General features: G+C 39.1%; 1 protein-coding gene across 1 annotated transcript in view; it reads left to right on the forward strand.

Annotated features, from left to right (window-relative positions):
- Positions 1-3,164: 3,164 nt before the first annotated feature.
- TUSC3 (tumor suppressor candidate 3) overlaps positions 3,165-26,643 on the forward strand; it is a 207,297-nt gene continuing 183,818 nt past the window's right edge. Inside the window, exon 1 of the mRNA XM_003902455.3 lies at positions 3,165-3,852. Within this exon, the coding sequence (XP_003902504.1) occupies positions 3,715-3,852 (138 nt within the window). The 5' untranslated portion in view covers positions 3,165-3,714. The remainder of the gene's footprint in view (positions 3,853-26,643) is intronic.

The following is a 26,643-nucleotide window of genomic DNA, read 5'->3' on the forward strand; positions in this document are numbered from 1 at the left end:
AAAAAAAGGAATGCATGAAGGCAGGATTAAGGAGTCTTGGATTATGCCTGTATGGGAGGATGGTGAGATTGTAAGTGAGGACTAAGCTCTGATTTTCTATCTTGCCCAAATTTCTTCTAAGGGATCTGGGGAGTCATGCCCTACAAACCATAAATTCTCATCAGATGGGTTTTATTTGACCCTATATATCATGACTGACTTTTCAGTCTGACTATGGCATAATAGTATGAGACAAGGAAAAAGAAAATATTTCCTTGCCATTCCTTGAAATTGCCCTGCAAAGTCTCTTGTGGGAAAAGTCCACATTCTACACAGAATCCCCTTCTCCCTTTGTCTTTCTTCCTTTCTTTTCAGATCCAGTAAGATAATCAGCTAAGAGCCAGGTACCCTTTCAGGTCTGATAAGAAACATGTTACAGCCTGCTCTCTCTCTGAAGTCTGCTATCTGAGATTCCTCTGCACAATAAACCTTGGTCTCCACAATCCTTTACCTTAACCTAAACGTTCCTTTCCATTGGTCCCGGGTTTTCAGATAAACTCAACCAATTGTCAGTCAGAAAATGTTTAATTTTATCTATAGCCTGCAAGCCACACTCCACCGTGCTTTAAGTTGTCCTGCCTTTCTGAACCAAACCAATGCATTTCTTAAATGTATTTGATTGATGTCTCATGCCTCTCTAAAATACATAAAACCAAGCTGTACCCTGACCACCTCGGGCACATGTTCTCAGGACCTCCTGAGGCTGTGTCACTGGTCATGGTCACTCATATTTGGCTCAGAATAAATCTCTTCAAATATTTTACAGAGTTTGACTCTTGTCATCAACATGAGTCAGGGAAGGAGGGTCAACTAACAATGACATCTCATGTGTTTCTAATGAATGCTAGAGTTACAAAATGGGAAATAGAAAACAAATTCCCAGGACCTTGTAGAGGAAGCGTAACTTGGAAACTGAATATAAAGGCAGCATGTTTGGGGAGAACGGGAAAATGGAAGACAGCTCCGAGGCTCTGAAAATTGGTAATTAGAAGGATGGAAGTACCATTGTTTACAATAAAGAAATTGCGACAAGTTGGGGAGAGAAAGGGAAAGATGATGAGTTGTGATTATGTTGAGTATATCTAGATGTCAATATTTTACTCATAAAGATCATAAATTTACTTGTCTCCAAACAGACAGAAGTTGAGGCCAGTTTTATGTCTCAAGGAAAAAGCCAGGAGCCATTCTTTTAGGAGTATTAAAGCAAAAATACACAAGAGGTAATTAGCCTGGGGTGGTTGTGTACCTGGAGCTCTTATGTAAGCACATAGGAACTCATCTTGGAAACGGTTCTTGTAACTGACTTATTAAAAAACTCACGAGCCTCAGGGAATCACAAACAGCTAACAGGATGACTCCTTATACAACTAGGGACCTCCCATCAGACCACAGCCATATAAGTAAATGCCTTATTACACCGTGACCAAGTAAGGGAAACATAGCTGTAGCCAATCAGGTAATTTCCTTACTTTGTTTCTATGTTTAGTCTATTGAAGCTTCCTCTCAGGCCACTGGAGCTGAGCTTTCTGAACGCTTCTGGTTCAGAGTGCTAGAGATATATGAATTGTTCTTTGCTGAAATAAGGTGTAAAGTTTATTTTGTCTAAAGGTTTTCTTTTAACAGGAGTGATAATTCGGGCAAAATGTTCACATAATAGAAATGAAAAGCCTGCGATATAGAAAAGTGAGATGTATTTGTAAACTTCTTTAACAAAGGCTTCCTAGCATAAGCATGGCTGTAGAGCCAGACTGTCAATGTTGGAATTCTTTCTGGGCCTTAATTTCTTTATCTGAAAATGGTTACAATGAGCCTAGGTGATGGGGTTGTTGTGGAGCAAGCGTTCTTAATCTGGAGTCCACACAATTTCAGCATCTGTGAACTTTGTATTGAAAAAATTGTAACTGTATGTCTATTAACCTCAACAGTTTCAGTTTTCAATTATAAAGGCAGGCAACAAACCACAGTAGTATTAACAGTACCTACAGCTTTGTTTCCTATAGAAATTAAAGATATTGTCATACTCAGTAAGTTGTTGCAGATATCTCGAACCATTATATGTATATATTCCTTAAGTTTTATATATATATAATATTTTTATATTCTACATATATTTTTGGAGACAGTGTTTTGCTGTCTCCCGGGCTGGAGTGTGGTGGCATGATCAGAACTCACTGTAACCTGAAACTCCTGGTCTCCAATGATCCTTCCAGCCTCAGTCTTGGAATAGCTAGGACTACAGGTACTCCCCACCATATCCAGCTGTTAATTTTTTTTCTTTTTTTCCCTAAAGACAAGGTCTGTGTTGCCCAGGCTGCTCTCCAACTGTTGAACACAAGCAAGTCTCCTGCATAGGTCTCCCAAAGCATTGGGTTTACAGGTGTAAGCCACTGTGCCTGGCTAATCCTATATATTTAATTTCATGCATTTAGAAATATGTGCTATTTTAAGACTGCGTGTACAGGTTTTATTACATTACCAAAGGTGTTCATGGCACAAGTGAAGAAATCTTTAGGAGAGTAATAAAAACCATGATGCATTACAACAGATCAGGCCCGGTATCAAACGTTCAACATACAGTCTGCTGCTATGGTTCCTTTTTTTTTTTTTTTTTTTTTTTTGAGAGGGAGTCTCACTCTGTCTCCCAGGCTGGAGTGCAGTGGTGTGATCTCAGCTCACTGCAACCTCTGCCTCCCGGGTTTATGCCATTCTCCTGCCTCAGCCTCCCAAGTAGCTGGAACTACAGACGCTCCACCATGCCTGACTATTTTTGTATTTTTAGTAGAAATGGGGTTTCTCTATGTTCGCCAGGCTGGTCTCTACCTCCTGACCTCAGGTGATCCACCTGCCTCAGCCTCCCAAAGTGCTGGCATTACAGGCGTGAACCACCATGCCCAGTCTGCTATGGTTCTTAAAATATTCAGAGAATAAAAATTGAAGTAAGGCTATTCGTTTTTATATTAAAAGTACCTAGTACAGTGCTCTGTACTTATGCATTCCCTGGATGCTGAATGAGTCACTAAATGAATGGAGTCTAGGCTGTGCCTCAGGCCTTCCAGTTGGGGCTGGAAGAGCTGTGAAGTTCTGAGACGGCTTCTGTGCATTGGGGGCTCTGGAGTATGTTAGAAGGTTTCGCAGGGCTCTGGAGGAGAACAGCTGTGTTCCTAATCACGATCGCAATGGGAATGGAGATTGCAGGGGAATGTAGGGGCCAGGTTCTCATTCCCCAAAGCTTCCCCTTCATCATCCAAGAAGGCACTCAGGTCTGTTTGTGCAAGGCCCCAGGTAAAGTGCTGGGCTACCCAGTAACTGGGTTCGGTAGCAGGATGGCCTCAGATTGAGGTCCCAGGGCCAAAGAACCGCCCCTCTCCCCAGCGTGGGTCCAGGAAAGACAGGCTCCAGGCGGGAGCACACGCCGCGCCCCTGGAGCCCGGCTCCCTCGCCACGCCCACTTCCTGCCCCCATCCCGCGCCTTTCCAGGTCTTCTCCCGGTGAACCGGATGCTCTGTCAGTCTCCTCCTCTGCGTCCTCGGCCGCGGCCCGTGTCCCTAGCAAAGCCGCTGCCACCCCGGAGGGCCCAGCCAGTGGGCTCCCGGAGGCTGGCCGGGCAGGCGTGGTGCGCGGTAGGAGCTGGGCGCGCACGGCTACCGCGCGTGGAGGAGACACTGCCCTGCCGCGATGGGGGCCCGGGGCGCTCCTTCACGCCGTAGGCAAGCGGGGCGGCGGCTGCGGTACCTGCCCACCGGGAGCTTTCCCTTCCTTCTGCTGCTGCTGCTGCTCTGCATCCAGCTCGGGGGAGGACAGAAGAAAAAGGAGGTAGAATGGATCCCCTTGGCCTTCCCCTGTGGGCGGGGGCGGGCCGGGGTGGGCCGCGTTGCCAGGCAGCCCTGCCGTGTTGCTAGGCAGCCTGGCCGCCGGCGTGGGCGGTGCCGGCGCTGGGGCGGGAGCCGCGTGGGTGGGAGGCCCTGGGGCCTTTCCGGGACGTGGAGTTAGCAGGGTTCTGACTTGAAAAACCACGGCAAAGCGTGCACTTGACTCTGCTTCTGAGCATCTCACACCTTTCAGACCCTGGACGCTTTTATTCCCAGCTGGAAACCCAGCTTGGAGCAATTGTGTCACTAAAAGGGGTGTGTTGGATGTGAAAATACCCTTTAGAAGTATTTATAAGCCTGCAGGGACTATTTGTTCCTCGTTTTCTTACTCTGTTCTCTTCATTACCCATTTCAAGAAGCAACAGAACCTGTCCAGAGTGTGTTTTAAGTTACTCTGTATGTTTGTTTTTCTTTATGTTGAACTCGGTGTGTACTTGTGAGAATAAGCTTACATTATTTATTTTATGCAAGTACAACAGAACATATTGAGAGTGTGTTTTAAGTTGTCCTGTATGTTTATTTTTCTTTATGTTGAACTCAGTGTATACTTGTGAAAATAACCTGACATTTATTTTATGCGGATTTATTTCTGAAGTTCATTCAATCTGATTTCAGTCTTAATCCAGCATTAACCTTGAAGAGGGTGAGGTTTGAAGTGACTGTATTTAAAGTAGTTGTAGTGTTTGCAAGTTCCAGTTATCCGTAATGGATAGTTGATCTAGCTGCTTCCGCAAAAATAGTTATTTCGGGAATGTGACTAAGGTTTCTAATTGTGGACCATTTTGGTAAGAGTGCTCTGCTTATACAATTGAAGATAGTTTTTTCTAGTTAAGTTGTACCCCCTTACAGGGCTCAAAATCTGAATTGGGTTTAAGATATTAACAAAATTTTGATAGCTGTGTAGAGACAGTGAAAAAATATCCTCATATGCTGAGTAATTCTGTTTCCCTTTCTCTTTATTCTTTGTCTGAAACAAATACTGTGCGTTCCATATCAACTAACGTACGTCTCCTCAGCTTTTAAATTTTAACATGAAAGTAGGCCGTATGAAATTACTGGTGAAGTTCTGCTAAGGGATTTAGATAACCACTGTTAAATTGAAATGGTATTTACAAATATAAATTAATGATATATTTTTTAGCACTTGGTATTTGTATACCATATTCCAAGAGTTTTAGATTTAGTAGTTCACGAGAAAGGTAGAAAAGTGAAGAAAAAGTACACAGCTTTTTCTGGATTACCAAAGCAGAGGGCAATAAAAGATGATGAAGAACTCCATGGAAATTGTGATGTTTTATCTCCTAGGAAGATCCCTAGGACCACGCCAGTTTTCTTTTGAAGGGTGTGAACCCCAAAGTATTTAAGACGGGCCTCAATTTTTTTTGGTCAAGGTTAAGGATGCACTGGTGACACAGCCTCCGGGGGTCCTGATGGCATGTTCCCAAGGTGGTCAGGTTATAGCTGGCTTTTATACATTTTAGAGAGACATAATACACTGATCAATACGTGTAAGATCTACATTGGTTTGATCTGGAAGGGTGGGACAACTCAAAGGGGGAGGGGCTTCCAGGTCATTGGTAGATTTACAAATTTTCTGATTGGCCGTTGGTTGAAAGACTTGTTACTAATAGAAAGGAATGTGGAGACCAAGGTTTTATTAGCCAGATGAAGCCTCCAGGTGGCAGACTTCAGAGAGAGTAGATTGTAAATGTTTCTTATCAGACCTAAGGTCTGTGTTGATGTTAATGCTGGTTGGCTTTTCCCGAATTCCAAAAAGGAGGGTATAATGAGCATGTCTGGCCCACTTTTCCCATGGTAGCGTGAGGTGGTTTTTCTGGTAATCTTGGGAATATGCCCTTGGTGGAGAAGAGGGGCCCTTTCAGATGGTTGGGGCAGAGGTCGGAGGATGCTTACATTTTTGTTTTTGGTTTACAAGGGGGAAAAAATCGTAAAAAGTGTACATGTTTACAGCATCTGAGTATCTCCAATGATAAGATGACTTTAATATATGAAAACGTTTATTGATTTAGTATAATTAAATCTAAATTACAGTGACATCTGTTTCTGTTAAAATATTTTCATGAAATATATTTTTAAAATGAAAAACCAGGGAGAACATTGTTGAAAATTAAAAAAGTTTTTCTTGCAAAATTAGTTTTATTTCTCCTAAGCAGGAGTGCTTGATTTCAATTTATGACGCTATTACAGTGTATATGTATTTTACTGAAGGAAAAGAACAAAATAAGAGCTTAAATAGTTGATGTTTTCAAGACTATACTTTCAGGGATCGTTTCTATAGTTGGTTAAATAGTTGGTGTTGTGGTACTTGACTCAATAAGCATGTGTATTTCTGAAATATAGGCCATTCCGTATCTGGTAGTCACTAAGTTCACAAACTGTGATCTCTTACAGTATTGGAAGGGAAACACTCTTATATTGGAAACATTAAGCGGGTGGTCACCAATGTGGTATTTTCCTAGTGATAGCCCTGGGTTGTTTTGACTGTATGTGGTCTCTATCTTGCTGACTTTAAAACCTGATGCCTATGATAAGATTTGACACTATGAAACCTGAAAGTGTAGCAGCTGAAGCTTAATTTACTATTAATATAATAAATATTATTGACATATGTACCAAAGTAGTTGATTTAGCATGAAGAGTGTTTTTCTTCCTTCTAGAGAGGAAGCCAAATTGAAGTCTTAAAGTTGAGCCTGGAATCAGGAATGGACATTAGTTGATTTAAAGGAAGTAATATTTAACAGACAAACGACGAACACTCTGAATTTTAGTTTGCTTGTTTTAAAATATAAATATAATACTCATATCTCAGGTATCATGTATACCTGTATATAACATCTAAAATATATAACTATATGTATATAAAGACTGTATATAAAATGCTTAGTGCAATGCCTAGGATATAACAGATGGTCACTAAGTGGTAGCTATTACTATATGTTCCTCATTTAAATGAAAGCGTTAGTATAATAAGATTCTGAAATGCAGTAAGGGTTTTTAAATTTTTTTTTTTTTTTGCTAAAGAAACTAACTTTATAATAAATTATATGGTCTCTGGAATAGTCTGTTGCTTATTATGAAGCACTGAGAATTCCAAATTCTCTTACGTTGTTTGAAGATTTCCCAGGAAGAGATTTTGTATCATAGAAGACTTGATGGTATCCCATGGATTTCTGTGTGTGTGTTTATATGTATTATGTTTATGTTTATACACATCCACATATGCTTCTTCATGAAGACATTTTCATTCATTAAAAACAATGTTTTGTTATATTCCCTATTTGAGAATGTGGTTGAGAGAGTTAAGTGAATAGGCAAAGAAGATTGGAGATTTTTATAGTCACTTTTCTTAATTACATTGAATATAGTCATTAAAAACTAATTTCTGAATCCTCACTGATGTTAAGTGATGTGAGTTTCTGGGAGACTTTGGCTTTTTAGTAGTGTATCATTTGCCTATCTAGTGCATCTTGTGTTTCTTTTATTTTGACAGTTTCTCTCTTTCTTATATCATTAACACTTACCAGTTAATCAGCTTCACTTAGAATTGTTTTAATTTATAATGACCTCTTCTGATAATGTGAAAAGTGCTCCAATTCTATAATTATTTCCAGTACACTTATTGACTTTGCCATCATCAAAAGCAGCTGTTATAATAATTTATCTTATCTGCAAAGAATATGAGTAGCTGATAGGCCCTGATGAATATGCAATATGAAAAATTGAACAGCTTATAAATATTTTCTGAGTGATAAATTGACTAAGTAAAACATATTTCAATTGCCTTTGACATAACTTCTATATGTCATTAATGTTTTTAAGTGCATTTTATACTGAGATGTGTAATATCCAGTTAGTTTTCATGGCACATTTGTGAAAGGGAGACTTTCCTATCTTAGCAAATCATAAAAGGGGAGAGGAGGAAGGTAAGCAAGGGATGTTACCTTTAAGCAGAGAACTTAAGTGGAAGAAAAAGTTGGCAGTCATCACACAGGAAATCATGGTAGTTATGCATTGATATGTATGCATATATGCACAGAATATATCGGTGCAGGCAGTTATTTCACTTAGGTTAGATTATATGTATGACTACCCCTTGAAGCATGATTGGAAATAGCCAAAGCTGCTTGTCAGGAATGCCACAATGTCATGGATGACAACAGAAGACATGGGATTCTTGTGTCACAGTTGAAGGAGAGTTTATTATAGCAATAGAATAGTCTCTATGTACGTATAGTTATATATTTTATATGTTATATACGTATTATATGTTACACCCACGTATACGTAATACGCAAGATACAGGTTTTATATTTTAAAACAAGGAAACTAAAATTCAGAGTTTGTCATATACCTGATGTCATACAATTAGAGGCTGAGTTGTAACTGGACCATCTATCTGTCTGACTTAAAAATCCTTGGTGCTAAGTATTGCTGTCATAACTATTAAATATTACTTCCTTTAAAGCAACTAATGTCCACAGCAATAGATGGTTTATTACTCAGCATTTGTACTGGTTCTTTGAGCTTCAGTTCACATTGAACAACATGAAGGGGGGTAGGTGATGCCCACTCGTGTGGTGAATTACACTGCGGGAGAGGAACCTTCCTTCCATTTAAGAAACCAAGGTCTGTGAAAATGGGCTGTACGCTTATTTGACCTCTTTCCTAAAGGGAGATGTTATCTTTATTATACTCAAAAGTAAACACTCATTTTTCTGGAGGAGAACTCTGTCTTCTTTGACTGTGTGCTATGTACAAATATCCTTGAAAAGATGGTCCAGAACAAGTCAGTCAGTCCCTACACTAACAAGTTGTGTTAGAAACCCATGAGGAATTGTCTGTCTACGTAAGAGGTAGGAGCTTGGTCAAAAGACAGCATTTTCAGGATATTTTTCTTCACATACACCACCAGCATGTTTAGTCCCGTATACATGCCCTGTTCCACACATAAGGCACAGAGAAGGGGAAAGAGTGGAAACGGAACTCGAGCTAAAGAGTGATCAACTCTTAACCTTTGCTGCATTTACTTTTTTGTTCTCTCCCTCTTTAGGCCTAAATACTCACTGACTTTAGATGTGAGTGTGATCTGTTATGCCTGTGACTGCCGTGGATTGTTTCAGTGATCTTCAGGGTTTATGTGGCATATCAGACTATCTCAGACTATCAAATATCTCTGATATTTGGCATATCAGACTATAGATTGCTCATCTCCCTAAGAATCCCTCCTGGAGTATCATGCTAATCCCACCAGGATAGAAAACTGACTTTTCGTTAAGCGTAGGAATATTGTGTTCCCCAGCTGGAAAACAAGTACATGAACAAAGGTTTATTTGTTACATAACATGTGTGTATGTGTGTAACAAATGGATATTTCTCCTGGTCTGTATCCAGTCTTTGTTTCTATCTGTTGGGCAAGATTTCTGCAGCTTCTCAAACTGAGTATATCTGAAAGGGAACTCTTGATCCTTCCCTCTGCCCATCTGGCCCATCTGTTTTCCCATTGCTGTTAACAGTGCTGTTTTATGGAAAACAAATTTTAACATTGTAGCACATCATTTTTTATCTAATCACTTGCCGGTATAATATATCTTTGTAGTTCTTGCCCTGTATTTTGCAGATAGTACACAGGGATGCTGGCTTCATATAATTTCTTGGGGAGTTGTGCATGGACTTTCTATTTTACAACAAATATTACTGCTTTTTTTTTTTTTACATAGATAAGTAAGGCATATATAAATAGATTGAATGTTAAGGCTTCAAAAATGTTATTCAGAAGAATAATTTTTTCTTCTTTTTTCGGGACGTGGAGTTTTGCTCTTGTTGCCCAGGCTGGAGTGCAATGGTGCGAACGTGGCTCACCTCAACCTCTGCCTCCCGGGTTCAAGCGGTCCTCCTGCCTCAACTTCCCAAGTAGCTGGGATTATAGTCATATGCCACCATGCCCAGCTAATTTTGTATTTTTAGTAGTGATGGGGTTTCTCCATGTTGGTCAGGCTGGTCTCGAACTCCCGACCTCAGGTGATCCGTCCACCTCGGCCTCCCTAAAGTGTGGGGATTACAGGCATGAGCCACTGCACCTGGCCCAGAAGAATAATTTTTCATGGTAATTGGTATCTGTTTGCCTGCCTGCCTGCCTCCCAGTTGGCCTGTCTCTCATTTCTTTTTAATGTTGGAAGGCACAAGGTCAACAAGTTTAGAGAGTGTTTTGAAATCTGTTATAAAAGTCTTAAGATATGATAGCATCCTGTTAGTTAATGAACAGAAAAAAGTTAAAAATAAAGTGAATTATTTACTGGTATATTTATTATTATTAAAATTTTGGTTAATCATGTAAAGATGCCTACCAAGTTTGATATTTGAAGGTGAAAAATAAATTTTCTTTCCAATTCATGTTACCATGAGAACTCAAGTACCTATAATGTAATGGAAAGTGCACTTTAGTCTAGATTAGGTAAGTTGTAACATTGATTTTATTTAGTGGAAATACTTGTTATTTTAGCAGTATAATTTTTAGGGACGGCATAACATTGTTGTCATTGTGATTTGATTCAACTTTTGGAAATATTTTGGTACAGAGTTTTCTCTGCTTGGAAACAGATAAACCATTGGCAAGTTAGTTTCTAGGAGTTTTGCAGTAAAAGCAAAGGTCATACATTGTGAAATCTTTTTGCTATTCATATTAAGTATTAAATTGAATGAAATACCTCAGGATAACTTACTGAGTTTAATAACTTGGTGGTTGATAATAAGGCTTAAATTATATCAGAAAAATAAAAATAAAACAAGCTGTAAGCACACAGGATGCTAGGCATTTGACTTAGTTGGATTATTGTCATAGATTGAATGTTCATGTTCCCACAAAATTTATAGGTTGAAATCCTAACTTTGAGAAGGTATTAGGAGGTGGGGCCTTTGGGAAGTGATTAGGTCCTGAGGGTGGAGCCCTCATGAATTACATTAGTGCCCTTATAAATGGGACCTCAGAGCTCTCTGGTCCTCTTTCCACCAAGTAAGGATACAGTGGTGAGAAGATAGCTGTGTGAGCAATCTGCAGTTAAGAAGGGAGCTTTCACCAGAACCCGACCGTGCTGTAACTCTGATCTTGGACTTCCAGTACCCAGAACTGTGAGAAATTTTCCGTTGCTCCCTAGTTTGTGGTAATTTGTTATAGCAGCCCAAAGGAACTAAGACAGTCACATATAATTTTCACAGTATCTTTGCATGATAGTTGTGACAAAGTATTTGTCTAACTTTTGTCTTTGTTCACGGTAGTTTGGTTTGGCTTAAGTATTGAGAGAAGCTGGGACACTTAGCAGCCCCAAGCAATAATTCGTATTAAAGATCATCATTGTTTCAGCATCTTGCAAATTATTGTTTTAGACGTGAGTATATGATACAGTTGTACATGACTTTGGGGAAGTTTCTTTCTTCTTTATGGAGGACACACAAGGAAGGGAAATTTTCTTAACCTGTCTTTGGACTGTGTGTATGAGAATGTGACGCTTGGGTTGCTGAAACCATCTTATTACCTCGAAAGTACAAGCCTGAGGGCAAAAACCATTGTTGAAAAATGGGAAGAACTGGGTAGTTGATGACATGTCTTAGCCTTGTAATTGCTCTCTCAACTTCTTGTTTTGTGAGTTAATAACTTTCATTATTGTTTAGGACATTTCAGATTGGATTTCTGATTTTTTAATCTAATATCACTCTACTAAGGGAGGTGTTGTTGAATTAAGAGTGTTGCGCATGATTGTACAACTTGTATGTTTACAATTTTACTCCAGAATTCTCCTTCTACACTGTGTTTTAATAACTAGCTATATAACCCTATTTGTCAATTAGACATTAAATATCAGTAGGAGCTTGTTGAGGTAGATGTAGCCCTCCCTGATCCTTCAATCTCAGTGATTAGTATTAAAAAGTATCTGTGTGTGTTTGAAAGAGAATTTTCCATGTGTTCCTTTTATTGAAATAAGTGTTTTTATTGAGTGAATTGAAGCTCTCTGTTAAATAATGTATGAATCAAAAAATTGTAGGAAAAAGATTGGAAAAAAATTTAATATGTACCTTAAAAATTGTTAGTCCAAGGAATGGGTGGAAGAGTAATTTATACCTCAGATATATTTGCTGCATACAATGTGTTTTCAATATGAATGCTTTTAAAGTACTTATTTCTTATTTTATTTTTTGAGACGCAGTCTTGCTATGTCACCCAGGCTGCACTCTACCCATTCCTTGGACTGTGAGTTAAGATTAAGGAAAAGAAAATGGGACCTCCCTTAAGGAAGAGAGAATGCTGATTGGTCCACGTTTTTAGAATTTTCAAGGGGAATAAAATTTTTTCTCATACTTATAAAAATGAAGTAGTTGTGCTGTTTCTTGCCGTGGTTTGCTGTACATTTTTCCTCTTGGAGCATTTGTGAGGAGGAAGGATGACTGAATCAAGGTTGAATACTATCATAATTAGGTGTAGCAGGACAAGCTGCAGACAAGAACCCCTCAGATACCGAATTGTACAAGGAAAGGGCTTTATTCAGCTGGGAGCATCGGCAGACTCACGTCTCCAAAAACCAAGCTCCCCGAGTGAGCAATTCCTGTCCCCTTTAAGGGCTTACAACTCTAAAGGGGTCCCTGTGAGAGGGTCATGATCGATTGAGCAAGCAGGGGGTTTGTGACTGGGGGCTGCATGCACCAGCACCAGGAATTAGAACGGAACAGAACAGGACAGGGATTAGGTCAGGAGTCGGTCTTTACCGACCAGGCCCAGGGTGTGACGCCGGGCTGTCTGCCTGTGGATTTCATTTCTGCCTTTTAGTTTTTACTTCTTTTTTCTTTGGAGGCAGAAATTGGGCGTAAGACAATATGAGGGTTGGTCTCCTCCCTTAATGGCCCTCTAATTCAGCTTGGGTTTCCATTGACAGCCACATGAGTCGCATGCTTAGATGTTGGAGCGTAGAGTAAATCATAAGAGAATAGTAACTGTAGAATATGATTTTTAAAAATACTGCATTATAGAATGTTAGAGCAGGAAAGTCAGGTTTCAGGCTAAATAACAAAGCTGGGACTAAAAACAAGGTTTCCTTATACCAGAGTTTATGTTACTATGTTCTCATGCTTCATTACAAGAATTTATGCTGTCAGGGTCTTACCCTCCTACCCTGCGCCCATCCCCTGTTCTTTCACCACTTTCATACTGTTTCATGACTATCATGATTCTTTCCTCTGTCTTTTTGTAGCTGATCTTTTTTTAATTAATTAATTAATTTTTTTTTTTTTTTTTAAAAGAAAGAGTCTCACTGTGTCACCCAGGCTGGAGTGCAGTGGCACGATCTCATCTCACTGCAACCTCTGCCTCCTGGGTTCAAGTGATTCTCGTGCCTCAGCCTCCCAAGTAGCTGGGATTACAAGTGTGTACCACCACACTTGGCTACTTTTTATATTTTTAGTAGAGACTGGGTTTCATCATGTTGGCCACACTGGCTTCAAATTCCTGACCTCAGGTGACCCGCCCACCTCGGCCTCCCATTGCTAAGATTACAGGGGTGAAATAAAATGGTGACTTACAAAGTGTTAAGGACCTTATACAGGTTCTAGAAAAAGAAATGTGGATTCTAGTTCCTTTGATTTAAATTCTGTGTTCTTGGTAAAGTCACTTAACAGTTTGGAGCGGCAGTTTTCCTCAAATGTAAAACGAGAGGGTTGAACAAGATCAGGATTTCTGAACCTGGTAAACACAGGAAAAGTTTCCCATTGGTCCTCTGAAATTACATACGTTTTTCATTTGTGGAATAAATGTGTTTTTCTGGCATAGCTATAATTTTTATCAGATTCTAAAAATGCCTAGAAACTGCTAGAGTAGACTTTTTTAGATCCTTTCTAGATTTTTAAGATTATATAAAATATGGTAATAGAATGATTTAGGTAGTTTCTCTATATATCAAAGCTAATTTTGTGTTTTAGAAGTTGACTCATGGTAACAGTCCTGCTTTGATTTGATTACAACTTTCTTATCATAAAGAAGCCTAAATAACATTAATTTTCAGCAATTTAATTGAGTTATATGATCCGTAGGGAATAACAAAAACTAATTGTGGCTGAGCTGTGTAAGTTCTTTTATTTGACTATCAAATAGCAATTAAATTTACACTCTCATTATTTTTGCCTGTTTCAAATACCTAATCTCCAAAGCCATAAATTAAATCAGTAAGCTACTTTTGTACAGTGCTGTAGTTTTCAAAGAACTTCGTAGGTGTTATAACCACAGTAACTCATGAGAAACAACATAAGAAGTTATTGGTCTAAGTATAGTCATTACTGGCAGACTCTTGTGTTCAAGGTACGTGTTATAAGAGTAATAAACAAAATATTCTGCAAGCTTTTAAAAAGGAATGGGAGGGTACTTGTTGTATTACTTCCCCTTTCTCTGTATTCCTTTTCCTTGAAAAGTTACTTCTGTTGAGTTGAGTTAGCCTCATAGCGTTTCCCTATATAGTTCATAATCTTTGTTTTTGGATTTTCACAGGGTTCCATCATGACACAGTAAATAGATGATCCCAGGGAACTGTATACTGTGTTTTACTGATTCTTACTAAAGTAGAAACTTCTTGAGTACGGAGACTTCGTTGATTTGATGTCTTTGCCATTACAGTTATGGCAGAACCCCAAAGTAGACAAGCCTTTTGTGTTTGATTGCTGTTTGGCTGTTGATTTCTTAAGCATATTGTAAGTGTTTTTCATATTATGTATCTTTTGGTGATTTTTACATAGAAATACTATTATTGATGTAAGCAGTACAAAATAAATATATTTGAATATCATTTTCCTAAAATATGGCACATGTTATTGAACAGAGTGCCAAGTTATTGAAGTTTCTCCAATATGTGAGGTGAGCTGTCATTTTTTTTTCAACAAATATTTATTGGTGAATACTACATGTTAGGTAGGTACTGTGCTGGATTTTGCAGGTAGAGTGATGAACAAGGCGGCCATTATCCCTGATGTATCCTACTGCTCATAGCTCAGTGGGAGATTCAGACAGAAAATCAGGCAGTTATAATGTAATATGAGAGGAGAATAAACTGGGAAATAATGGGTGCTATACTAGCATATTGGTGTGAGCTGAAAACTAAAGAGCTAATCATAGGAAATAACCCAGTGAAGAGGGCGAGTGCTCTAGGCCAAGAAAAACAGCACTGGTAAAGGTCCAGCAAGTTCAGAGAACTCAGAACTTGATATGGCTAAGTTTAGAATACACTAAACTTAGGGTGGGGGAATAGTGGTTGAGGCCAGGGTGGAAGTGAGGGTCAAATCTTGAAGACTCTTCTTAAGCCATGTTAAGGAATCTGGATCTGAACTTGATCCTGAAATCAGTGGGGAGAATTGCAGGGTTTTATCTTGGGAGTGTCAAGGTGAGGTTTATACTGAGAAGGATTGCTTTGGCTGTGCTGTGGAGAATAGCTTAGGTGGGAATGCAAGACTGGAGAAGAGGCTTCTGCAGATGTCAAGGTGAAAGGTAATGATGACTTGAAATTAGTTGTGGCAGCGAGAATGAAGAAAAATACCTGGATTTCAGAGCTGTTTAGGAGCCAGACTAGATAGTACTTGGTAATTGGTTGTGTGTGGAATGAGAGCGAATGAGACAAGGGTGATGACTACATTTCTTGATAAAAGGGAAATTCTATTATTGAAATAGGAAACAGGAGAAGGAGATTTTGGAAGGGAGATAACATGTTCACCTTTGAGAATGTATGAGATGCCTGTGTGAAATCTAAACTGAGATGTTTGAAAAGCGGAATATGTGGAGATGAAGCTTTGATCTGGGCGGAAGATAAAATAGACTTGAAAATCATTAGCCTAAATGGGAATTGAATTCATGGTGGTGGATAAAAATCACCCAGCCAGAGCACATACAGTGAAAAATAGAGGACCTAATGCAAACGCCTCAAGGATACCAATATTTCAGTGTGCTGTAAAAGGGATGCTTGCAAAAGATCCTTGGACTTTGTTGGTGGAGGAGCTTAGAAGGAAATGCAGCAAAATTTTGGATGTCACAGGAAGAGAATGTTCCAAGGAGAGGTCAACAGTGATAACTTTGGACTTTGCTGCTGGAGGAGCTTACAAGGAAACACAGGAGAAGTTTGGATGTCACAGGAGGAGAATGTTCCAAGCAGAGTTCAACAGTGGTAAGTGGTGACTACTGAGAGGTTAAATAACAACTGAACAGTTCTTTGGATTTAGCAAGAACAGCTTCACTGCAGTGTTACAGTGGGAACTAGAATGTGATAGGTTAATTAATGAGTGGGTTGTGAGGAATTGGAGGCAGCCAACACTTCTTCTCAAACAATTTGCTGTGAATGGGAAGAGAGTTAAGTGGTGGTAGCTGGAGAAGAAGCTGAAATGAAAATAAAGAATCTAGTGTCAGGTGACTGAGAAGGTAGGAGGAAGGAATGGGAATTGGAGAACAGCTGGTAGCATTACCCTTATATGGGAATGTGGTGGTTTTTAGGGTTGTTTGTAGATACTTCGGTTTTCCCCATACATATGGTAGTGTCTTAGGCCATTCAGACTGCCGTAACCATCAACTGGGCAGCATATACACAATACAAATTTTTTTCTCACAGTTCTGGGGCCTGGGAAGTCCAAGATCAAGGTGACCTCAGATCGGTGTCTGGTGAGGCCCACCTTCTCAGAGATGGCCCCTTCCCTGTCTTCACATGATTGAAAGGACGAACGAGCTCCCTTGAACCTATGGATTTTTTGTTTTGTCAACTCTTCAAAGCCCCACCTTCCTCGTATCATCACAATGGTGATAAGGTTCCAACATAAGAATTTTGTGGGGATACAAACATTCAGACCCTAGCACGTAGGATTTAACTTTCCTAATATTTTGAACTCAGCATGGCCCCATGAGTTACTTTACCCTGTGAAATGCAAGGCGATGTGTTGTGTGTTATTGCTAGGCAGAAGCTTGCAGCATCATTGCATGCCGTATTCTCTTTTCCTGTCTCATGCTGGGAATGTTTGAGATGGTGTATTTTGTATCAGCCTGGGTCCCTGAGTGACCAGGGTGAGCAGCCTCCCTGACAACTCACAATGAAGAAATATACTTTTATTTACTTATTTTTAAATACTAAGATATGGAGCTCTTAGTGCACTAAAGTCTAACCTATTTGGATTGTTTCAAGGACTGTTGACTTTTACATTTTACTATAATTTTTTTTTTTTTTTTTGAGATGGAGGCTTGCTCTGTCACCCGGGCTGGAGTGCAGTGGCGCAGTCTTGGCTCACTGCAAACTCCGCCTCCCGGGTTCATGCCATTCTTCTGCCTCAGCATCCCGAGTAGCTGGGACCACAGGCACTCATCACCATGCCCGGCTAATTTTTTTTTTGTATTTTTAGTAGAGACGGGGTTTCACCGTGTTAGCTAGGATGGTCTCGATCTTCTGACCTTGTGATCCACCCGCCTCGGCCTCCCAAAGTGCTGGGATTACAGGTGTGAGCCACTGCGCCCGGCCAACATTTTATTATAATTTTAAATAGCTACTGTGGAAACAGGTAAATTGACTCAGAAAGCAGTGAAGCGCTGCTAAATCATGTTAGGGGCCATTTGAGTTTGGAGTTTTGGCAAAGAGATTAAAGGAACACACATAGATAAAGAGGATGGAAGGTGATTTTGAAAAATTTACGTAAGATTTCTCCTTGATTAGGTAAGTGGGTGACAGTATTGACAGCATTGCAGTCTTTTTTTTTTTTTTTGGAACGGTGTCTCACTCTGTTGCCCAGGCTGGAGTATAGTGGTGTGATCTTGGCTTACTGCAACCTCTTGCCTCCTTGGCTTATGTACCACCATGCCAGGCTAATTTTTTTTTTTTTTAAAGACATGGTCTTGCTCTGTTGCCCAGGCTGGAGTGCAGTGGTGGGGGATCACAGCTCACTGCAACCTTGACCTCCCAGGCTTAAGTGATCCTCCCACCTCAGCCTCCCTAGTAGCTGGGACCACAGGCACGTGCCACCATGCCTAGCTAATTTTTTTGTATTGTAGAGACGAAGTCTCCCTGTGTTGTCCAGGATGGCCTTGAATTCCTGGGCTCAAGTGATCCCCCTGCCTTGACCTCCCAGAGTGCTGGGATTACAGTATTACGGTCTTAAAATGAGAAATTGTTAGGCAGTTAATGGTAACCTTCGTTTCTCTCATGTTTTACTTCGAAGGTCTCAAACCAATTTCCTGATGTTTTGATATTTTTATGAATCAGATAAACCTTTTCATGTTTGTAATATTTCATAACTGTTGGGATATTGCGTCTGTCTGAAGAATCTTGTAGAAGTTTAGCAACTTTTGATTGTTTGTTCTGAGGAGCCTTTTGTTTAGAAGTATTAACTTTAGCTAAATTTCTTATGGACTTTTTCAGCTGTGGGTCATTTTATGAAATATAAGCCAATGTTGATTTATAATAATTTATAGTTCTGTGATAACATATATCAATAATGTATGCTTTCTGGATATAAATGATCAAAACCTTTAGCAAATAGAGGTAAAAATCAATTTTTCAGTAGGCCTTCATACCTAAGATGGAAATGGAAAAACAGCAGCAATAAGAACAGCTAAGCAGAAGTCTGGCTTCAGAGATCTCGGAGATAAGAACTTCCCAGCGTTTTCTTATAACCTGGAGGGGTAGGAGGGGTATCACTACACAGTTACTGCATGAGGTTTCAGTACTGTAGTGATTTACCAACACTGTTATCTTATGGTTTTCTTCTGAGATGTTATCATTCATGGATTGTATATAAGATATCCTGTTCTAAAAAATCCTATCTCTTAGTGTGGCGTAGCTGATAAAACCGCTTTGCAATTTATCTTCCCATCCCTCTTCTCTCCTCTCCCTTAAGATGAATAATCCACTTTAAGCATTGAGAAATAGGATATAAAGTGCAAGGGTGGTTTGTGGGTATATTAGTTTTATATGGATGCATAAAAAATTGCCACAATTTAGTGGCTTAAAATAGCACCCATTTCTTATCTCCTAGTTTCTAGATGTCAGAAGTCTGGGCATGGTGCAGCTGGATTCTGTCTCTGTTAAGGGTCTTAGGAGGCTAAAAATAAGGTAACGTCAGGTTGCGTTCTCATCTGGATCTCTGGGTCCTCTTCACAACTCATTCAAGTTATAGGCAGAATTCAGCTTTTTGTAGTTGTAGGAAAGAGTTTCCTGTTTTCTTCCTGCTTGTGTTGCTCTGAGTTCTTTGCAGCCAACACCAGGTTCTAGCCATGGAGCACCATCTGTAGGCCGTTCACAGCATGGCTGTTTGCTTTATTCCAGGTCACTAGGATGACTTTCTTGACACTTCTTTTAAAATGTTTACCTGATTAGGTGAGGCGAATCCAGGAAATCTCTCATTTAAATAACTCAGAGTTAATAGATTAGGGACCTTATGTTTGCAAATATTTGCCATAGAAGGTAACATAATTGTGGGAGCGCTATTCTGCTATATCACAGGTCCTGTCCATACCCAAGGGGAGGCAGTTACATTAGTATGGTTCATTGGGGATTATTTTATTTATGCCTGCTAACGTGGGCAAGCTTATAGTTTTAGATTTTATGTAGTTTTAAATGGTGGCTTATAAAATCCACATAAACAGGCATGATAGTCAATGTATAGGGCAGCATTATTTAATGTAAGACATTTACCGATGACTATAAAATTAAATTCATGATAACTTTATCATCACTTTGCTTCTTAAATAACTTTATGTGTGTCAGTCAGGGTTCAGTCACAGACGCAGGACCAGAAGAAGGTGAATCTCTCTATCTCTCGATTAATTTGCAATGGGGTGAACCTGTTAAGTAGTCTCCAAGAGGCTACTGTTTGCATGGTGATGTTGGAGATTGTGGTCTGAGGGCAGGCGGTTGGGAAGGAAGATTGCTGTAACATAAGGAAGATTCAGGAACAAGCTGGAATCCCAGCATTTTGGGAGGCTGAGGCGGGCGGATCACGAGGTCAGGAGTTTGAGACCAGCCTGGCCAATATGGTGAAACCCTATCTCTAGTAAAAATACAAAAATTAGCTGGTGGTGGTGGCGGGCACCTGTAATTCCAGCTACGCAGGAGGCTGAGGCAGAAGAATCGCTTGAACCCGGGAGGCAGAGGATTCAGTGAGCGGAGATTGCGCCACAGCACTCTAGCCTGGGTGAGAGAGCCAGACTCCATCTCAGTGGGGGAAAAAGAAACCAAAAAAACAAAAAAGAAAAACAAGGTGGAACTTACAAGGGTGGACTGAAACCATCCTCAGAGTAGTTTTAACACTTGTAGTTAAGTTGCATGGTACTGAGAAAATAGTTGTTCACAAAAGTAAGCAGTTGTAAATAAGAATTATTTCAAGTAGTTCACGTATCTTGTAGTCTCAGAATACCTATTAAACTGGTCCAGAAGTTTGGAAGATTAATAGATATTTTTCTTTTCACGGGGATATGAACAATTAAAGTTCAAAATTAAAATTTACAAATTTTCATTGAGTCTGAAACAATTGTTTGGTGGGATATACTTTTAAAATACATTTTCATACATTAAATGCTTTAAAGAAATGTTTGCCTCTTCCTCTCCATTATAGGATAAACCGTTATTAATCTGTCAGACATTTACTTGAAGTTTCAAAATTTTAAAAAGTGTTTAGATTTTAGTTTAGATTTTTTTTTCTACTTTTTGTGACTGGCACGTCGAATATTAGAAACCTCGTAACTATGGGGAGGGAATTTTCAAATCGAGGTTATGAATATTATGGAGAATAGTAGATAACTAAGTTTGGGCAGCCGTGTTGTTTTTGAGTTAACATTTCTCTATCAGCTAAAACAAAAAATAAAGATAAAAAAGTGATTTATTGTCTCATTCGAAATATTCATATAAAAATCTTAATGTCATCCAGCTGCCAACAGAGTAGTAGGATACAAAAGAAAATTATGGAATCCACTATCTACCATGTTATTACTAAGTCTGAATAGTGTCAAATATGAAGATAATGCCTTAATAAAATTAACAATTTATGTAGTATTATCCTCTACTGTGTTGAAAGATACTTACATCTTTTTAATACCCCCTTTTGTTTGTGAATATGCAGTGCCTATTTGAACACATTTTTCAACAGCTTTAGAGCTACTTGTTATGTCATTTTCCTTCTGTGGCTTTCATTCTTTTATCAGGTTTTATTATGTTTTACATCCGCTGGTGTCTGGTGTGCCAGAGCTGTTTACCATATGAGTTTTCTCTTCCTCACAGACACAAGCGAGATGACATTTCCCAGTGTCGCCCGTGTTTACATGGGACAGTGGGACAGAGTTCTAGGCGATGGAGTGTAAACAGAAGTGATCTGTGTCATCCGCAGCCTGGCCCGTCAGGATTTCCCCATGCTGGTGCTGCAGTGTCCACTCCCACCCTGTTCTAAGGACTCAGCTTGTTTGCATCACAAGCTTCCCTGTGTGGTTCTGTTAGTGTGTCTCTGAGACGTGGAAGATAGAAGAGAAGGGGAGAGGCCACTGTTCTTCATAGAGAGCTGAGGCTCATTCATGGGCAGATACGAGGTTTGAAGCGTTGTTGAGGGAAGTCCAGGATGACCATTGTATGCATTTCATATGGTTGCTGTAACACATTATCACAAATTTAGAGGCTTAAAACAACAGCAGTGTATTATCTTACAGTTCTGGAGGCGGGATGTCCGAGTCAGTCTCACTGGGCTAAAGTCAAGGTGTCTGCAGGTTTGTTTCCTGCTGGAAGCACTGAGGGGAGAGCCCTGTTTTTTTTTTTTTTAATCTTTTGCAGCTTGTGGAGGCTGCCTGCATTCCTCTTGATTTCTTACTTGGCATCATTCCAGTCTCTGACTTCCATTCCCACATCTGAAAAACTGACTCTGATTTTCTTGCCTTCCTCTTACAGAGACCCTTATTATTTTGGAACTATCTGACTAATATAGGTTTATCTCTTCCCATTTCAGGATTGTTTGTTTAGTCACATCTTGTGTCAGGTAAGGTAACACATAAGCAGTTTCTTGGAATTAGAACATGGACATCTTTGGTGGGGTGGAGGAGGTCCCACTTTTCAGACTACCACAACTACCTGCTAGCTGTTGCAGACCAAGGTAGTTGGTGGAAGCTTTTAAGAAATTCACACACTCCAGGTGGGCTTTTGAGAATCACCTGCTTTGGAGCTATAGGCAGAGATTGTATCTGTTTTCTTTAGCTTTGTTTCTTTTGTCCTCCAGTGGTGGTCTAAGCTGCAACTGATTCTCTGTATTAAATACTTGAATGCTTGTAACACATGCGTTGGTTATTGTGTTTCTGACTGCAGTCTGATACAAAGCTCTTTCCCTATAACTAGGCTGGGAATGTAAAGAGGGACCTGGAAAGCCATGTGTTGCGGATGGCAGAGCAGCCATCAGCCTAGGTGTGGGTGACTGTGTGGTACAGTCTTCTTGCTTTCCTGAATTTGGCCCTAGACTGTTATATGGATGTAAGCCACTAAAATTTTGGGGTCTGTCTGGTACTACAAAACTTTGTATAGCTGAATTCATTCTTACTAATGAAGATGGCTTATTGAAAACTGAATACCAAAACAACTTTCATCGCTTACGATGTATTTAAACACACCTGATTTAGAGTAGTACATTTTCCTTGTATTTTGTGTCCATCATTTGTTAATAAAGCCACTCAGCCCCGGAACTAACTTATTGGGATATGCATTCTCAGTGTCTTCTCTAGGCAGCATTATCAGAAGATGCTACAGTTTGCGTATTTAGAGCAGTGATTCATGTGATAGATTTTCTTGCCATGACTAGACTAAAACGTTGCATTCAGAAGCCATTCTTTAATAGTATGCCCCCTCTTATGTGAGATGCAGCAGCTTTATTGCCAATGTGTGTCTGTCATCAGCTTTAATTTTTTCCTGGAGCTCAAAAACAGATTTTAGTGGTTGGTGTTTTGAGGAAAACAACTTTAAATCACTTTATTATTCCTCGTAGGATTATTTTGAACATGTGCTATTGTTACCATTTGAAGATGAGGAGACCTGAGTTCAAAAATTTTTGTCACATGGTAACACAACTGCTAAAGGAAAGAGCTGAACCACAACAAGTGATCATGAAAAAAGTTACTTTTTTTCATCATATATTTCTCAGAGGAGGTATATGTACTTGTTTATCTGGCTTCACGGAAGACATATATTCTTTTTTTTTTTTTTTTTTTTTTTTTTTTTTGAGTCAGGGTCATGCTCTGTTACTCAGACTGGCGTACACTGGCACAATCATAGCTCACTGCAGCCACAGCCAACCTCCTAGGCTCAAGCAGTCCTCCCACCTTAGCCTCCTGAGTAGCTGGGATTATAGGCATGTGTCACCATGACTGGCTAATTGTGTGTGTGTGTGTGTGTGTGTGTGTGTGTGTGTTTGTAGAGATAGGATTGTACCATGTTGCCCAGGCTACTGTTAAATTCTTGGGATCCAGTGATCCTCCGGCTTTGGCCTCCCAAACCATTGGGATTGCAGGTGTGCCCGGCCAACACATATTCTTAAAAGTTGTAACATGAGTTGTATTTTGGTTTTCACTTAGTGATAACCACCAGGAGGGGCTTTTATTGCATGTGCTCTTGGCTAAGACAGTGGCAAATTGGGAATCTGCAACAAATTCTAGTCATAGCTCTTTTAACTCAGTGATCTTGGTTAAGCCACCGTATCTTTCTGAGTCACAGTACTTTCAGCAGTTAAGAATTAGACTTGAGCCAGATCAAAGATTCTTTGAACTCTCACATTTTATCATTCCTTTTAATGAAGGAACTGGAAAACATTTCAGGGCAATGGGGAAGGGGAAGCATTATTTTCAGAAGAACACTGAAGTTAGTATTTTTTCAATTAAAAAAAAGTTCTTCCTCACTTACTGTTTCTTTACTTAGCCACCAAACATTAATCACTGTCTTAGTTCTAGCACAGTAATTTAAAAAGTTTTCCTATCAAATATTAGCATAAGGTCCTTTGCATTATATATCTTGAAATCACCCGTGGAACCTTGCCCAGAGTAGATACTTACTTATTTAAATTTTAAAATAGTAGCAAACATTTTCAAGTACTTAAGGTTCCTTTTCAGTAGTTAAGTATTATAATCCTAACAGGTCCTCAGTTGTCAATGGCTTTGCATATAAACATGACTAGCTCTCTTGTATCACTTTTTAAATATCAACTTGATGAAATCCTTTGTCATATATAAGATTGCAGTCAAGCATGAGAGTGACCAAAAAATAATGTGACATGATGAGTTGGGATAGATGATAGGGTGAAATGAGGATGGATGTATACATAGGGACAACTTTTGTAAGTGTTTGCAATGTAACAAATGGTTTTTGCCTCTCTACAAAATTTTGTGGTTATTGTGTGCACATCTCCTGTGGCATATGCCGGACTAGAAAGCACTAAGAAATTACTAAGATGAATGCCATGTTTGCATTTGGGTTGCTGGTAATGAAAGACACATTGAGTAATGTGTGGTACCCCTTATTTTTGTCCTCTGTAGGCCTCCACTCCTTTTTCTCCTCTTTGTTTTCATATTAACAACCCCCTTTTAATGACCACATTGGTAGCATATTGTCAGGGAAGGCTACACATATTACTCATTCCTCTTTCATGGTTGGCACAAGGTTGGGAAAGTGACTAGAGCCATTCTCTGAAATGTGTCCAAATGGAACTAGCAGAATGATTACCTTGCTAACTGGCTTATGAAAATGGAAGAATGTGCTTTTAGTTTGTCTCTCACTTCTGGCATGAAAAACTCTGGTGTGCAGACGCTAAGCAAAAACACAAAGAGAAGAGGTATTCATTTATTTCATAAATATTTAAGCACTAACTCTGTGCCAGTCCTTCCTTGTTCTGGGTGCCATCAGTGCAGAAATAAACAAAACGTATAAAAATCGTTGCCCTCATGGAGCTTCTATAGCTGGAGGGAGTACTGACAATACCAGTTAAGTTCTTGTATCTGGTCATTCCTGAAACCAAATTTATCTTCATACCTTCTTATTATATGAACTTATAAAGTCCATTTTGCCTAAACTAGATGAACTAGGCTTATGTCATTTGTAATTTAGGATGTTTTGATAAACATGAAAGACATAACTTCTTTCAGCTTTCATTAAGAAGATAATACAGAATTTAAAAATACATAAATTCTTTTTTTTTTTTTTTTTTTTTTTTTTGTTGGAGTCTCGCTTTATCGCCTAGGCTGGAGTGCAGTGGTATAATCTCAGCACACTGCAACATCCATCTCCCAGGTTCAAGTGATTCTCCTGCCTCTGCCCCACAAGTAGCTGGGATTGGTGCATGCCACCACACATGGCTAATTTTTGTTTAAAAAAAAAAAAAAAAAGTCTTATTGATATATTTGTGTAAAACGTTGTCATGTCTTTTCACACTTTTTTCCATTTTTGGTACTTGGAGATTACATTATCCTTTATTTTTTTTTCCTCATTTCATTCTAAGCTGTAACCTCATGGTTTCCTCATATTTCATTCTAAGCTTTAACCTCAAGGCACATGGGTTTACTACTTTCTTTAGTCATTCAGGAGGGAATAACTATTTTGTTTAGTAAATATTGCCAAGTAGACCTGGTTTACAGTAGATAGTTTTGGTAAGTCATTGTGTGGATTTTTACATATTAAATGATCAAATTTTAAAAATTATGAAAAATCAGTAAGTTTCCTTTATTACTGTAGGATTAAGAGTATCATGCAAAATGTTTATTTATAGTCTTATAATTGTTGGCATTTTTTGTCCCATCTGCTTCTACATTTGGCATACCTAGTACTGTAAGATAGAGAAGCTACTAAATTCTTTTAGTCATTCTTCCATTGCACTGTTACAGCTCTATGTAGTTTTTCTTGCTACTTGCTGGAAAACAACACATGGGCAGTTTATTTTCATAGAAAAAATATACTCCATAAATGTAGATGAATTGAGGTGAGAGTCAGAGAGTTTCCTTGTGAATTTGAGATAAAAAATTACAGCATCATGATAATGAAACTACCTTATTATAGACACACACAAAGTTTATTTAACTTGTCTTAGAATATATGTATAATTATCCTGACATCTGAACCTGGGCAAAGATAATAGCTTGTGGTCAGAAGGAGCCAGGTATTTAGAAGGAGGGTGACTAAATAATTTATCATTCAAACCAGGACACGTGGGAGAGAAATAAAGTGCAAGTAATAATTTTACTGAGATGTTAGGAGCAAACTGGGGCTCTCCCTGGACTAACGGGGACATCTGGTCACCTGAGTTAGAGGTGGGGTAGAGGGTTTGAAAATGGATACATAGTGTTTGATGCATTTTTGTTGATTAGGATAATTTTTAGGAATGTCAGTTGAAAATTTTTCTTTCTTGTCTTTTTGTATTCAAATACCATGTTACACTCTTGTGTATGATTTGTAATCCATTTAGTGCGGACCAAGGGTTTAACATGTTGCTCTGGTTGCTTTAGTGCTGCTTATTTCTCTGATTTTTAAATTCAGCATTTAAAATTTTGTCATACTACTTTAGTCATTTCATTGCTTAAGAGGCAATTCATTTTCTTTAAAAATAAATAGGTATATTGTATCCGTTATAAATAATTTTGGATCCTATATATATTGATGGAAAATTTTGCTCAAATAGAACCTTCAGGTTTATAAAAGATTCCCACATTATCATTACTCTT

Source organism: Papio anubis, chromosome 8 (assembly GCF_008728515.1).
Source record: "Papio anubis isolate 15944 chromosome 8, Panubis1.0, whole genome shotgun sequence".
NCBI classification, from domain to species: domain Eukaryota; kingdom Metazoa; phylum Chordata; class Mammalia; order Primates; family Cercopithecidae; genus Papio; species Papio anubis.